Source organism: Patiria miniata, unplaced genomic scaffold (genome assembly GCF_015706575.1).
Source record: "Patiria miniata isolate m_02_andy unplaced genomic scaffold, ASM1570657v1 HiC_scaffold_24, whole genome shotgun sequence".
Classification (NCBI taxonomy): domain Eukaryota; kingdom Metazoa; phylum Echinodermata; class Asteroidea; order Valvatida; family Asterinidae; genus Patiria; species Patiria miniata.
Genome location: NW_024037063.1, coordinates 7,542,724 through 7,554,760, shown reverse-complemented (window position 1 = coordinate 7,554,760; position 12,037 = coordinate 7,542,724). Strand labels below are relative to the sequence as shown.

Sequence of the window (12,037 nt, the reverse complement as noted above, 5' to 3'; positions counted from 1 at the left end):
AGCGCGAGCGCATTATGGGCGCGCCCGGCGTGCAATCTTCGAAATGCCCGCGCAGTACGCTGTGAGTGTGAATAGCCATTCAGTGTCATTTACGTCATCATCACAGCCAGGGGTTAGTGTAAGGACCGAGCACGCGCCCCTGGAGTCGAGGCTGAATTTGACCTTACTTTACAATCAGAGGTATGCCCCAACCTCGTCCCCAGGGTGTCGAGCAGTACGCGCGCACCACTACCTGCTCTCTCACCCTGGTATTGGATCATTTGCATGTGCAAGATTTTTGCACACGTATGCAAATGAGGAACAGTCTGGTGCCTGGATATGCGTTACACATTAGCGTTTGTTTTTGTATGCGGTGTCTGGGGTAAAAACAGAGTCAATTCGTAGCAGCGCGAGCACGGCGTGAGTTACGAAAACACGATTTTTGAAATCAAACTGTTACGATCTTATCGAGACAACATGCGGTATCATATTTAATATTAATATGAGCAAATTGGAAAGGAAATTAGTATTTTCGAGGAGGCGTGGACGAATGATCGCGAAAACACGTACTGCACGTTGTGAATATATAGCACCAAGTACACGATAAAAATCCATTACTAGCCAATTGCGGTATCCAGTCAGGATACAGGAAGAAAGTTTCCTATCCAGGGTTTACTATTGGAAACGCGGTTGGAAACAAAGTAAGCACTGGGGACGAGGTTGAAGTATGCCCGTGCCTCATCACGCCATTTTACCTTTTTTTTTCCGCAGTCAACAACCAGCGATACATCAATAGGAATAAATGTTGCATTGTGTGTTTGCACGCATGATCGACAATCCATTTCTACTCATTAAAAAGACCCTTTTTCCCGCACAGAGAGTCAAGGACTACAATTTGTACACGGTTTTTTGCATTCGATGCTAAAGTGCATGATCGACAATCCGTTTACGATTGACGATCGCTCAAACTAAATGTTCGAACAACCAAAAAAAAACACCACTTTCCCTTCGCACTAAGTATAAAGAGTGGTTTTTATCAAGTGATAAACACATATAGCAATGACGGAACAACCGTCTTGCAGTTTGTGTGGGGTGGAGAGAGGGAACCGCTATATGGGATTGCTGGCCATCCTAAGCACATGGGTCAACTGGTTCACTTGGACGGGTGCGGTACAAGGGCTAGCCACGCTGCTACCGACTCTACGGGACCAGATGGAAACATATACATGGGTCGTCGGCTGGATGATTGTCATCATAGAAGTCACTCTGAATCTAGTTGGTAAGGAAATATTTAGACTGCGTCCGACTTAGCTAAGGCCTACAATCATAGGTGTTGTTAACACCTCATCCACAGATTCTGTTTCTTGATTGGCCGAGAGCGAGTCACATGGTATACAAATAATGAATGTTTGTGAGTGCAATGGTAAGAAGTATTTCATGAGGTGACAGATGAAATGTTCCATTCCACGAGGCGAAGCACCTTAGACCATCAATAAAGGAAGCATAGAAAGGCATCGACGGACCAGTCAAATAACAATATGTAATGCCTATAAAGGGCTGTATACCAAAGGTCTCAAAGCGCTTTACAATCATTATTACCCTTGTTTATCAGCAGCTCGAGATCATTGCATTATGATCTCTACCTTCATAGGTACCCACTTGTCCTCCTAGGTGGGGAGAGACAATTGTAGTAAAGTAAGTTGGCCAAGAACACAAGGCCAAGAACACCCCCCACCAGAGTTTGAACCCACGCATCTGGCACATGAATCGAACACCGTTGTCACCATTGGACCACAGCGTTCTCCTTGTGAGTAGACTTGATATCAAGTCTGTAATTGGTCGGGTTTTGTGCACGGGGAACGTGTAGCGTGTGGTTTGGTACTTACATGCGGGGACGGTTTGTGCATTTTCTGCCCCAATATGCTAATAACTACAAAGCACTCAAGAAGTGTCCATTTAAATATCACTAACCAATGCACATTGTTCTTAGGCCCAATTGCAGCCCCTCTTCGAAGCCGCTTTGGTACCCGGATTTGCGTGATGGTCAGCGGCACAATGATGGGCCTCGCTTTCATCATTTCATCGTGCTCGTCAGCTGTGGTAATGGCAGTCGCATTGGCAGTGCTTGCAGGTGAGTAGACTTGAGATCAAGTCTGAAATTGGCCGGGATTTGTGCACGGGGTACGTGTATGCGTGTGATTTGGCACTTTCATGCGGGGACGGTTTGTGCATCTTCTGCGGCACAATAGGCGTGTAGGTCGATTCCAATTTAATACCGACTGAATTAATCCGTTTTCAGTTTTGTACACACCGTATGGCATATGTTTCGAGATCTTGACTGAGCGGTATGATTGTTTAAGAACCAGGAGAATATGAATTATTCATATTACACCTTACATTGAACAATTGTGCGAATGCCGGTATCATGGGTATCCCATTAAAGGCTGCGGGTGCCATTGGTTGGGAATCTTGGGATCAGGTGTTTCCCCGTAATTTGAAGATTTTGGTAGGTAGTAATGTAATGTGTATGGTTGGGTATAGTCGAAGCCAGGTTTGGCCTACGTTTATAGTGACAGTTATGGATAAGTTTTACTGACACGTTTTATTTTCTTCATCTTCAGGACCCGGAAATGGGATTAGTAATGTTTTGTGCAGGGAGCTGGTTGGACAATGTTTTAGCAAAAAAGGTATCTCTACGGCTTTCTCCATCGCTCAATCTGGTGCCTCTGTCGCAGTCATGGTTGTGCCACCGATGATGCAACTATTCCTGGATACATATGGCTGGAGAGCCTCTATGCTCCTTTTGGGCGCCATTTTTCTTCACATGCCCGTGTGTGGTGCCCTCTTTCAGTTCCCGTCAAGCAGTGATACTGCACTGGCGTCTAAATACTCTGTCGTACCAGATGATTGTGTTGAGGAAGAAAGCGAAGAGCCCCTGACAAAAAGGAATGAGCCTCAGAAAAAGTCAGTCTTCCGAGCCCTCTGCCAAAATCTCAACACTGAACTACTACTCAATCGGTCGTACTGGTGCGTAGCAGTCATAAGCATTGTGCATCATGTTGCCTGCTTAGGCTGGTCGGTGTACTTCATACCTCACACTCAGACCAAGGGTTTCACACCGCAAGAATCAGTCATCCTGACATCGATCATGGGAGTGACAAAGATTATCGCTGCCTTCACTCTCGGACCCCTGATGGACAATATTCAGGTAGTCAGCTCCAAGGGGTTCATGGGAATTGCTCTGACGTCACTCACCGCGTATTACCTTATCGACCCATGGATTACATCTTTTTGGTTGAATGCGATTAATATCGCTATCTTCGGCTGTTCAACGTTCTTGATTTGGGTTTTGGTGGATGTCTTGGCGTGCGAAGTTGTCCCAGCTGATTGCTTGGGCAGTGCCTTCGGCTGGATAGGAATGAAAGCTGCAGTTTTCTCTTTCCTACTTCTGTTTTTACCGGGTGAGTAAGATTAAACGAAAATCCTGAAAACAAATTTCCACTTTAACAACAAAGACTTGTTAAATTCTTTTCACAAACCTTATTACAGCATCAAATTGTCTTTTGAACTATTGTCTTTGTTACTCATATTTTGTGGCCTATTGTTTATTGCTTTTGTCAAGGTTTGAACTTTGACCTCGGAGGAAGCTACACCTTAGCATTCATGCTGATGGGAGGTCTTCAAGTATTTGCCATCGTTGCTTTGGGGCTGCTGGTTTACATACAAAGTCAAAAGTGAGATTCCGAAGCTTGCAGTACTTTTTGTTTATTTTATTTTTAGGGTATGGATGCTGTGTTCCTATAGCATTTGTAAACACATGCGTACATCCATTGGTATACTGCCAGTGTTACTGACATGATTTACCTTAAATAATACAATAGCAAAGATAAAAGGCTTGAGATATCGATCTTGGCAGGATCTACGATTCTCTCTCACTTTCTGACTTGTCGCTAGAAAGTCGTCACCTAGATGAAAGCCGTGCTCTAAAATACAAACTTACATGTTTTACTTTACACCAGTAGTTGAAGAGACAGGCAGTATGCATAGGCCTTTCCTCATTCTTAATCCCGACCTTTGCAGCCACCAAAGGATAAAACTCACCGCAAATAATGAAATTTAGTTCTTTCAAAATATTATCATCAGGTCGCATTACAAGAAATACCTCGGCCACACTGACCTATGCGTTATGATTTGGTGGCGCGTGCAGAGTATCCAGCAGAAGCAGAAGCAGGATTTTTTTCTAGAAGGGGGTTAAAAAAATCCCTGTACTTTTTCCAGCACATCTCAATTTATCATTTTCTCAAGGATGGGCAGGGGACAGTTACCCGCCATTTTGGAGATGATAACAAGTATGAATTAGGTGGTAAAGTCTGTCACGAGCCAAAGTGGCCCAGTGGGCCGCACCAACATTTATCTCAGGTTTCGGAGAATATTTCTTTTCCCCCTGGATGGGATGAGTATCATCCGTCATTCATGTTATCATCGTATTTGTAAATACATGTACATGTATACTACCTGTGTTTTGTAACCCACTGACTAGAAATATACAAATAAAAACGATAGAAGGCTTGAATTATCGATCTTGGCAGGATCTAAGATCCCCTGTCTCTCTCTTTCTGACTTGTTGCCAAAATTTCGTCTCCCGAATAAAACGTCGTGCTCTCAATTGGTCATTGGACAGTACTGTATACACCTTGGGAAGTAGTGCTCCAAAAAATTACTTCTTTTCCCCAAGAAAATCCCTAAAACTGTATTTTGAGTCTCCCCGTTTTCAGATAATTGTGTGTTGCAAAGACCCCGCCCTAAATCTGGCACGTTTTACAAAATAAAATCCTAGTGTGTTTTACTTTTAGATCAGTGGATGAATAGGCAGGTAGTATACATGAACTTCTTCCTATGGTTCAATCAGGACTTTTCCACCTGTTTAATTAATAATTAATAATTAATAAAATCCTTTAAATTATTATCGTCGGCCGCAATGCAAAAATAAACTATCCCTGATTCCAATCCGGCGGGTTTTCCTTATTTTCTTTCAATTTACCTGCGTTAGTGTTCAGAAAACAATTAGTCGACTAGTAATTTGTTTATTTGATTTTATAATCAGCTACGAAATAATGTTTATGTTCTACGATGAAATGACGAACAAATATGACATATTTATATGAAGTTGAACGTAACGTATACATTGCGACATTTAGATACTAAATTGGACCTGAATTAGTCTTACCATGAAAGACTTTGTCGTGTGTATAATGAAGTACGGCGTGGCAGAAAACAAAGTTATTTTTTTATATTAGATCGAAATAATGCATATTTGCTACTTTAATCTATATTGCCACAAAAGTGTTCTAATGAACGATGACGTTGAATAAACTGAGTGACTAAAACAAATCCATGTTTGTTTTTCTGCACTGTTCGATTTCCACGGACGTTATTATTATTTTTTTTTTATTTCTTTCTGGTAATGAAACCAAGGATTCCTGAAAAGCGCCCTAGCCACTGTAGCTCGAAAGCCTGAAGAAACCTGTAGAGAGAAGACAATGAGAAGAATTTACAGTTTTAGAGGTGGGAGGAAAAAGCCCAGAGGAATATTCTGAAGAAAATTCACGGAATCAAGACCAAATTTGGATTGGTCTTGTATGACAACAACTTTTGGTTGAATGGAACATAAATTATAACCCAAACAATTGGTTATAGAACAACCCAAGTTTGGGTAGTTCCAGTTTTAACCCTTTCTTTTGGTAAAATTAACCCAGGTAAATTTTCAGTGTTGTCGCAGTCCGGAACAAAATGACGGAGCCACGTCACTCCACCCATCTTAATAGATTTGAGTGCCATGGTAAATTTCCATACCTAAACTAACTTAGTTTACAATCATAGGTATACCCGTACCTCGACCACACCATAATACCTTTTCATTCGCAAAGAGAAGCGAAATACACTTGGAATAAACTTTACATGGGGCCTTTGCTACACTGAGTGTTTGCATGCATGACCAATCAAGTATCCATTTATGATCAAAGACCTGCATAAACCTGGTTTGACCTGCTTTGTCACACCAAAAATTCGAAGGTATATCAAGCGTCACGATCACGCCATTATACCTTTTTTTCGCAGAGGTCAACAGAAATGTACCTATCCATTTACACTCGGTCTTTTGCATTCAATGCTAGCATGGAATAGATCTTCAATCCGTTTTGATCGATCTTCTGCCAAACTAAATTTTCCAACAAACCCCCAAAAAACCCTCATGTTCCTTGCACTGTCACCAATACCATGTATAAGCTTCAGTCTTTTTTCATCAAGTGATAAACATCTATAGCAATGACGGAACATCAGACATGCAGTTTGTTAGGCACAGATAGAGGCAACCGTTTTGTGGGACTGCTGGCCATTCTGGGCACATGGGTCAACTGGTTCATTTGGACGGGTTCGGTGAAAAGTCTTGCCACGCTGCTACCGACTCTACGGGACCAGATGGAAACATATACATGGGTCATCGGCTGGATGATTGTCATCATGGAAGTCACTCTGAATCTAGTTGGTAAGGAAATATTTAGACTGCGTCTGACTTAGCTACGGCCTGCAATCCAGTTGCGGTTGTATTAGGGGAGGGGCTAGTGGGGGCTTTAGCCTGCCCAAAATTGTGTCCAGCCCCCCCCCCAAAAAAAAAATCCATATAAAAGAAAATTGCACTAAAAAAAAATTAAGAATGTGACGTACATGTTCAGCTCGCCTAACTGAAAAAAATTCTGGATCCACCCTGCTAGCCCCCAAAAATATTGGCTCTAGAACCGCGCCTGATAGGTTTCACCCATCTATAAGCGGATGAAACCATACCCAAAAATAAATTGGGCGCGGCCCAATATCGAATTTAACCCAATGAAAGGTACAACCCTACTAGGGGGGACGAATGTGTATTTCTATTTGCAGCATACATCGTATTTTAATCAATCACATCACGCACCCTAACATGTACATGTATATTTATCACTCTGTATGGATGGAAGACACTTCTTGGTACTTTTTGGTTCTCATAGTGTTTTCCCTTCAATTAAACGTATCCCAACCAACATAAATATTTGATGAAGATGGACATAGGTTCGAACCACAGATCTTGCAACCTATAGTTCATTCCACTAGGTCACTGTGGCAGCACACAAAGAGAGTGTATCACTAACCAATACACACCGTTGTTCGTAGGCCCAATTGCAGCCCCTCTTCGAAGCCGCTTCGGTATCCGGATTTGCATGATGATCGGCGGCTTGGTGGTCGGCCTTGCTTTCATCATTGCATCGTGTTCGTCAGCTGTGGTGATGGCAGTTGCGTTGGCAGTGCTTGCAGGTGAGTAGGCTTGAGATCAAGTTTATATTGTCGGGGTTTTGCTCGCCCGCCGCGCATCGGCGTGGACGGATACCGCATAAACGGGGTACGTGTAGCGTGTGGGTTGGCACTTACATGCGGGGACGGTTTGAGCATCCTCTGCCTCAATATGCGTGTGGATCGATTCCAATTACCGAGTGGATTAATCCGTTCTCAGTTCTGTACACACCTTGAGTGCGTTCGATTACTTCCCCCAGCTTACTCGCGCCTGCTCCTTGCGTGATGACAGACATGCGCAGTGGAGCTAAATAAACGAACGGTTTCGGGTTAAGTTTCCTGCATAATGTGAAGATATTGGTAAAAGGTAGTGATGTAATTATATAATATTGGATGGCTTTGAGGTGGATACAAGAATAAATTGCACGAGCTTTGACAATATTACACGAGTCGAAGACGAGTGCAATATTGGCATAGTGAGTGCAATATATTCTTGTATCCACCGAAAACAAGCCGTCCAATATTATTATTACTATTTCTATCAGGCTGACTTGATCCGCAAGTAGCACCATCCAAGACACTGTCTTCATTTCATCTTTTTTGTTTACATCAAACGTTTTGAAGCTGCCACTGAAATTGTTAACAACAGTGCGCGTATACCTGGCCTTCTGCGCGCTGCATGCGCGCGGCGAGTTCCGTGTTCGACGGTGTACGCGCTCGCTACGCTCTGTTGAGTGGTTGACAACTGTGACTTTCTATGCTCTTGATCAAGCGGGAACCGGCGAAAATGCCCGGATGACTGCAATAATAATGTTATTGCAGTCCACCGGGTACTTTATTATTACAGTCATCCGGGTACTTTTTATGAAAGCATACAATAGACCGCTTGCAGACGCATTTGCAAGCGGTCGATACGCTGATTTATTTTTACCGCTGGAAGCCTGATATAAATAATAATGTGTATATGGTTAAGGTAAGGTTCGGTCAAAGCTCCGTTTGGTTCACGTTATGTGCAGGTGGCAGTTATTAATAGGTTTTACTTCTACAACATTTGATTTTCTTCATCTTTAGGACCCGGAATTGGGATTAGTAATGTTTTGTGCAGAGAGCTGGTTGGACGATGTTTCAGCTCAAGAGGTATCTCTACAGCCTACTCCATCGCTCAATCTGGTAGCGCTGTCTCCTTCGTGGTTATTCCACTGATGACGCAACTATTCCTGGATACATATGGCTGCAGAGCTTCTATGCTCCTTTTGGGCGCCATTTTTCTTCATATGATCGTGTGCGGCGCCCTCTTCCGGTTCCCGTCAAGCAATGATACTGCTCTGAATTCTTACTACTCTGTCTTACCAACTGATCGTGTTGAGGAGGAACATGAAGACCCATTAAATACCTTCAGAGAAAGGAATGAGCCTCAGAGAAAGTCAGCTTTCAGAGCCCTCTGCCAACATCTCAACACGGAGCTCATCTTCAATCGGTCGTACTGGTGCGTAGCAGTCATAAGCATTGTGCATCATGTTGCTTGCTTAGGCTGGTCGGTGTACTTCATTCCTCACACTCAGACCAAGGGTTTCACACCGCAGGAATCAGTCATCCTGACATCGATCATGGGAGTGACAAGGATTATCACTGCCTTCACTCTCGGACCTCTGATGGACAAAATTCAAATAGTCAGCACAAAAGGATTCATGGGAATTACTCTGACGTCACTCATCGTGTATTACCTTATCGACCCATGGCTTACATCCTTCTGGTTGAATGCGATTAATGTCGCCATCTACGGCTGTTCAACGTTCTTGATTTGGCTTTTGGTGGATGTCTTGATGTGTGACGTAGTCCCAGCTGATTCCTTGGGCAGTGCTTTCGGCTGGATAGGAATGAAAGCTGCTGTTTTCTCTTTCCTACTTCTGTATTTACCAGGTGAGTAAAATTTAACGAAAATCCTGAAAACAAATTCCACTTTAACAACAAAGACTTGTCTAAATTCGTTTCAAAAACCTTATTTAATGTCTCACATCAAATGATATTCTAACCTTATTTTGTGGCCTATCATTTATTTTTTTGTCAAGGTTTGAACTTTGACCTCGGAGGAAGCTACACCTTAGCATTCCTGCTGTTGGGAGGTCTGTACTTCTTTGCTTTAGTTGCTTTTGGGATGCTGGTTCACATTCAAAGTCAAAAGTGAGATTCCGAAGCTTGCTTTGCTTTGCTTTTGTTTAGTTTAGTTTCAGTTTTAGTTTTTTCTTTCAATAAACGTTTATTATTGTTAAGAAAAATTGTCGACTTATAATTATATTCTACTTTTTATGTTTGATTATAAGTTATGAAATGATGTTATGTTCTGGTACCATCTGCCAACATAGGGGGCGCTCTTCAAAACCAATGATTATATGCTAAATATGCATTATGTGCCCCTTTCCAGGGCGTATTGTATGGGTTTTGGGACTTGGTTGTCATATTCCTCGTTTATATAAAAAATATCTATACCATTATTGGTAAATGGTTACTTCTAAGAAATAGTAAGATACTCTAAGGGCATTTTTGTTTTAACTCGAGGTGGCACTTTAATGCTCGAGGGGCACATTTATGGCCGCAAAAGGGGCACTTGGGAAAATCTGGGGGGCAAACGCCCCCCAGCCCCCCGGTTCCGCCACCCCTGACGCCACTACATCAATCGATACGTTAGATACAAATTGACAAAGGCGTTTCCAGAAGGTGATTCTCTTTAAAATGATTGCAAATCTTGGAACTTCTTCTGGCAAATTTTACTAGTGGAGAGATCGGGAAGGGCGCCACCAGGGATATACTTTTGGCTCTGAATTGCCAAGAAAACGAAAAAGTGCGTAATCATTTGAACCTGCAAAGGTCACTATAATTAGCGCTATCTGAGAATAACCTCGTCAAAATTATGAATCGATGGAGTCAAGGCTGGTCTCACGGGCATCTGTGTGTGTGGTAAGAAGTGGGTGAAGTTTAAGTTGGCCAGATATTTTTTACATCTTTGTGAATTCATTATTCCATTTTTTTTTGGTGTACGAAATCCGTGGTTTCTGTAAGGTATCACATCATTCTGTATGTAGGTTCCTCATACCACTTTCCTACAACTTAAACGTTGTCCTCTTAATTTAAGACGGGGTGGGGGAACAAGGGGCACTTGGTAGTAGCCAGCATACTTCATCAAATAGTTATGGCCACGAATTCTAGCAACAACTCGGTCGAGTCGTGGAGAACACAGCATTTCGCTGAACCAATTTTGGTTGGGAAAGTCTTAATTCATGTGTCCTCGACGTTTGCCATGATGCAAAACCAGCTTTATTCTTGGTAAGCTTTATCCTTATTGCGTTCCCAGACTCATCGAACTGGGTGATTTTTGAGTCTGGAGTACTGAATGGTAACACAAAGAAAAGATTTTAAAAATTTGCTAATGGAAAGGTGTTTTTTTCATCGGCTGACGTACTGCCGCGCCGCCTATTAAGAAAAACCAAAAACAACATCGTCACAACAATAATGCATATGATTATTACAAATGTTGGTAGCTCTCGATCAGTGACTTCCCTTGTTCTGAGATGTAGGAGTTGCCATTTCCAAATCAACCAACAGAATGATCATTGGAATTGTTCTCCTGTTCTCCTGACGATGACTAGAGCGGGCTAGTCGAAACGTTGACACCAAAGACAAGTTCTTTTAGAACTAAGCAGGACTGTGCTTATCAGAACTAAAAACTACTTGGCGAAAGTTGATAGTAAGCAGGACAAGTTCTTATCAGAATAAAATAGCTACTTGCGGTTTTACCGCAAACCAAAACAATACTGATACTCAAAACCATACAAAGCTTAAATCTTAAAGCGTGATGTTGAACACTAATTCCGTTCAATCGAATATGTTGCGCTTGTAGTGTCAAACCCTCTTCTTTATTTGTTTTCTATGGTCCAAGATTCGGGGAAAGCGTACAGGAATGGCCTACTTTTAATCTGAATCAAGTTCCCATATTAATATTTCGAAAAACAGAAAGATGGGCTCTGCTCAATTATGTTTATAACAGAATTTTTAATACAGCAAGATCGATTGCACAAAACTCGGCGTAAATACTCACGTTGTTACAAAATATGTTCGATAGAAAAACGTATCGATATTAATTAGTATATAGGTACTGCAATGTAATTCATGGATTGATTGTACAAAAAATAACAATACTTACGGGATACGGTACCCTTGGGAGGCCTTCCCATAAACTTGTACACAAAAAACTAACTTTAATGACCCCTGACCCCAACTTTAACTTATTCTATTCTCACCAAACTTTGTAAATAATAAACATTGCCTACAAATAGGACTTGAAACATAAGGGCCCAATTTCATGGCGCTGCTAAGCACACAAAAAAAAGCTTAGCACACAGAAGTCTGGCTTATAAAAGCATGCAGGTTATCAGCCAAAACTCCATGTGATTTTCATGCTAAGCAAACAACAGCTGAATACTAATCACGAGCAATATGCATCACGTGGAGTTTTGGCTGGCAATCTGCTTTTATAAGCGAGACTATTTTTGTGCTAAGCAAATTTGTGTGCTTAGCAAAGTCATGACATTGGGCCCAGATGTTTCCCTATGAAATCTAGCTTGTCTTCGTATTAGGTACAGTGTGAGTAAAAAAAAAATACCAAAACAAATCACATATATAGGATGAGTGTGAATTGTTTTCGTTTTGCTGAAAGAACGCACACTTTTTTTGTGATCGTGGA

General features: G+C 42.0%; 2 protein-coding genes across 2 annotated transcripts; both read left to right on the top strand.

The window, feature by feature from the left end:
* The first annotated feature begins 1,038 nt into the window (after positions 1-1,038).
* On the top strand, positions 1,039-4,347 carry LOC119731867 (monocarboxylate transporter 12-like). The gene is made up of 4 exons (XM_038205151.1): positions 1,039-1,258; positions 1,970-2,110; positions 2,601-3,440; positions 3,602-4,347. The coding sequence occupies exons 1-4, from the start codon at positions 1,039-1,041 to the stop codon at positions 3,715-3,717; spliced, it is 1,317 nt and encodes a 438-aa protein (XP_038061079.1). The 3' UTR covers positions 3,718-4,347.
* Positions 4,348-8,504: 4,157 nt separating this feature from the next.
* Positions 8,505-9,499, top strand: LOC119732670 (monocarboxylate transporter 6-like). Its single transcript, XM_038206305.1, has 2 exons — positions 8,505-9,219; positions 9,369-9,499. Exons 1-2 carry the CDS (start codon positions 8,544-8,546, stop codon positions 9,482-9,484), a joined length of 792 nt encoding a protein of 263 aa, XP_038062233.1. The 5' UTR covers positions 8,505-8,543; the 3' UTR covers positions 9,485-9,499.
* Positions 9,500-12,037: the final 2,538 nt, after the last annotated feature.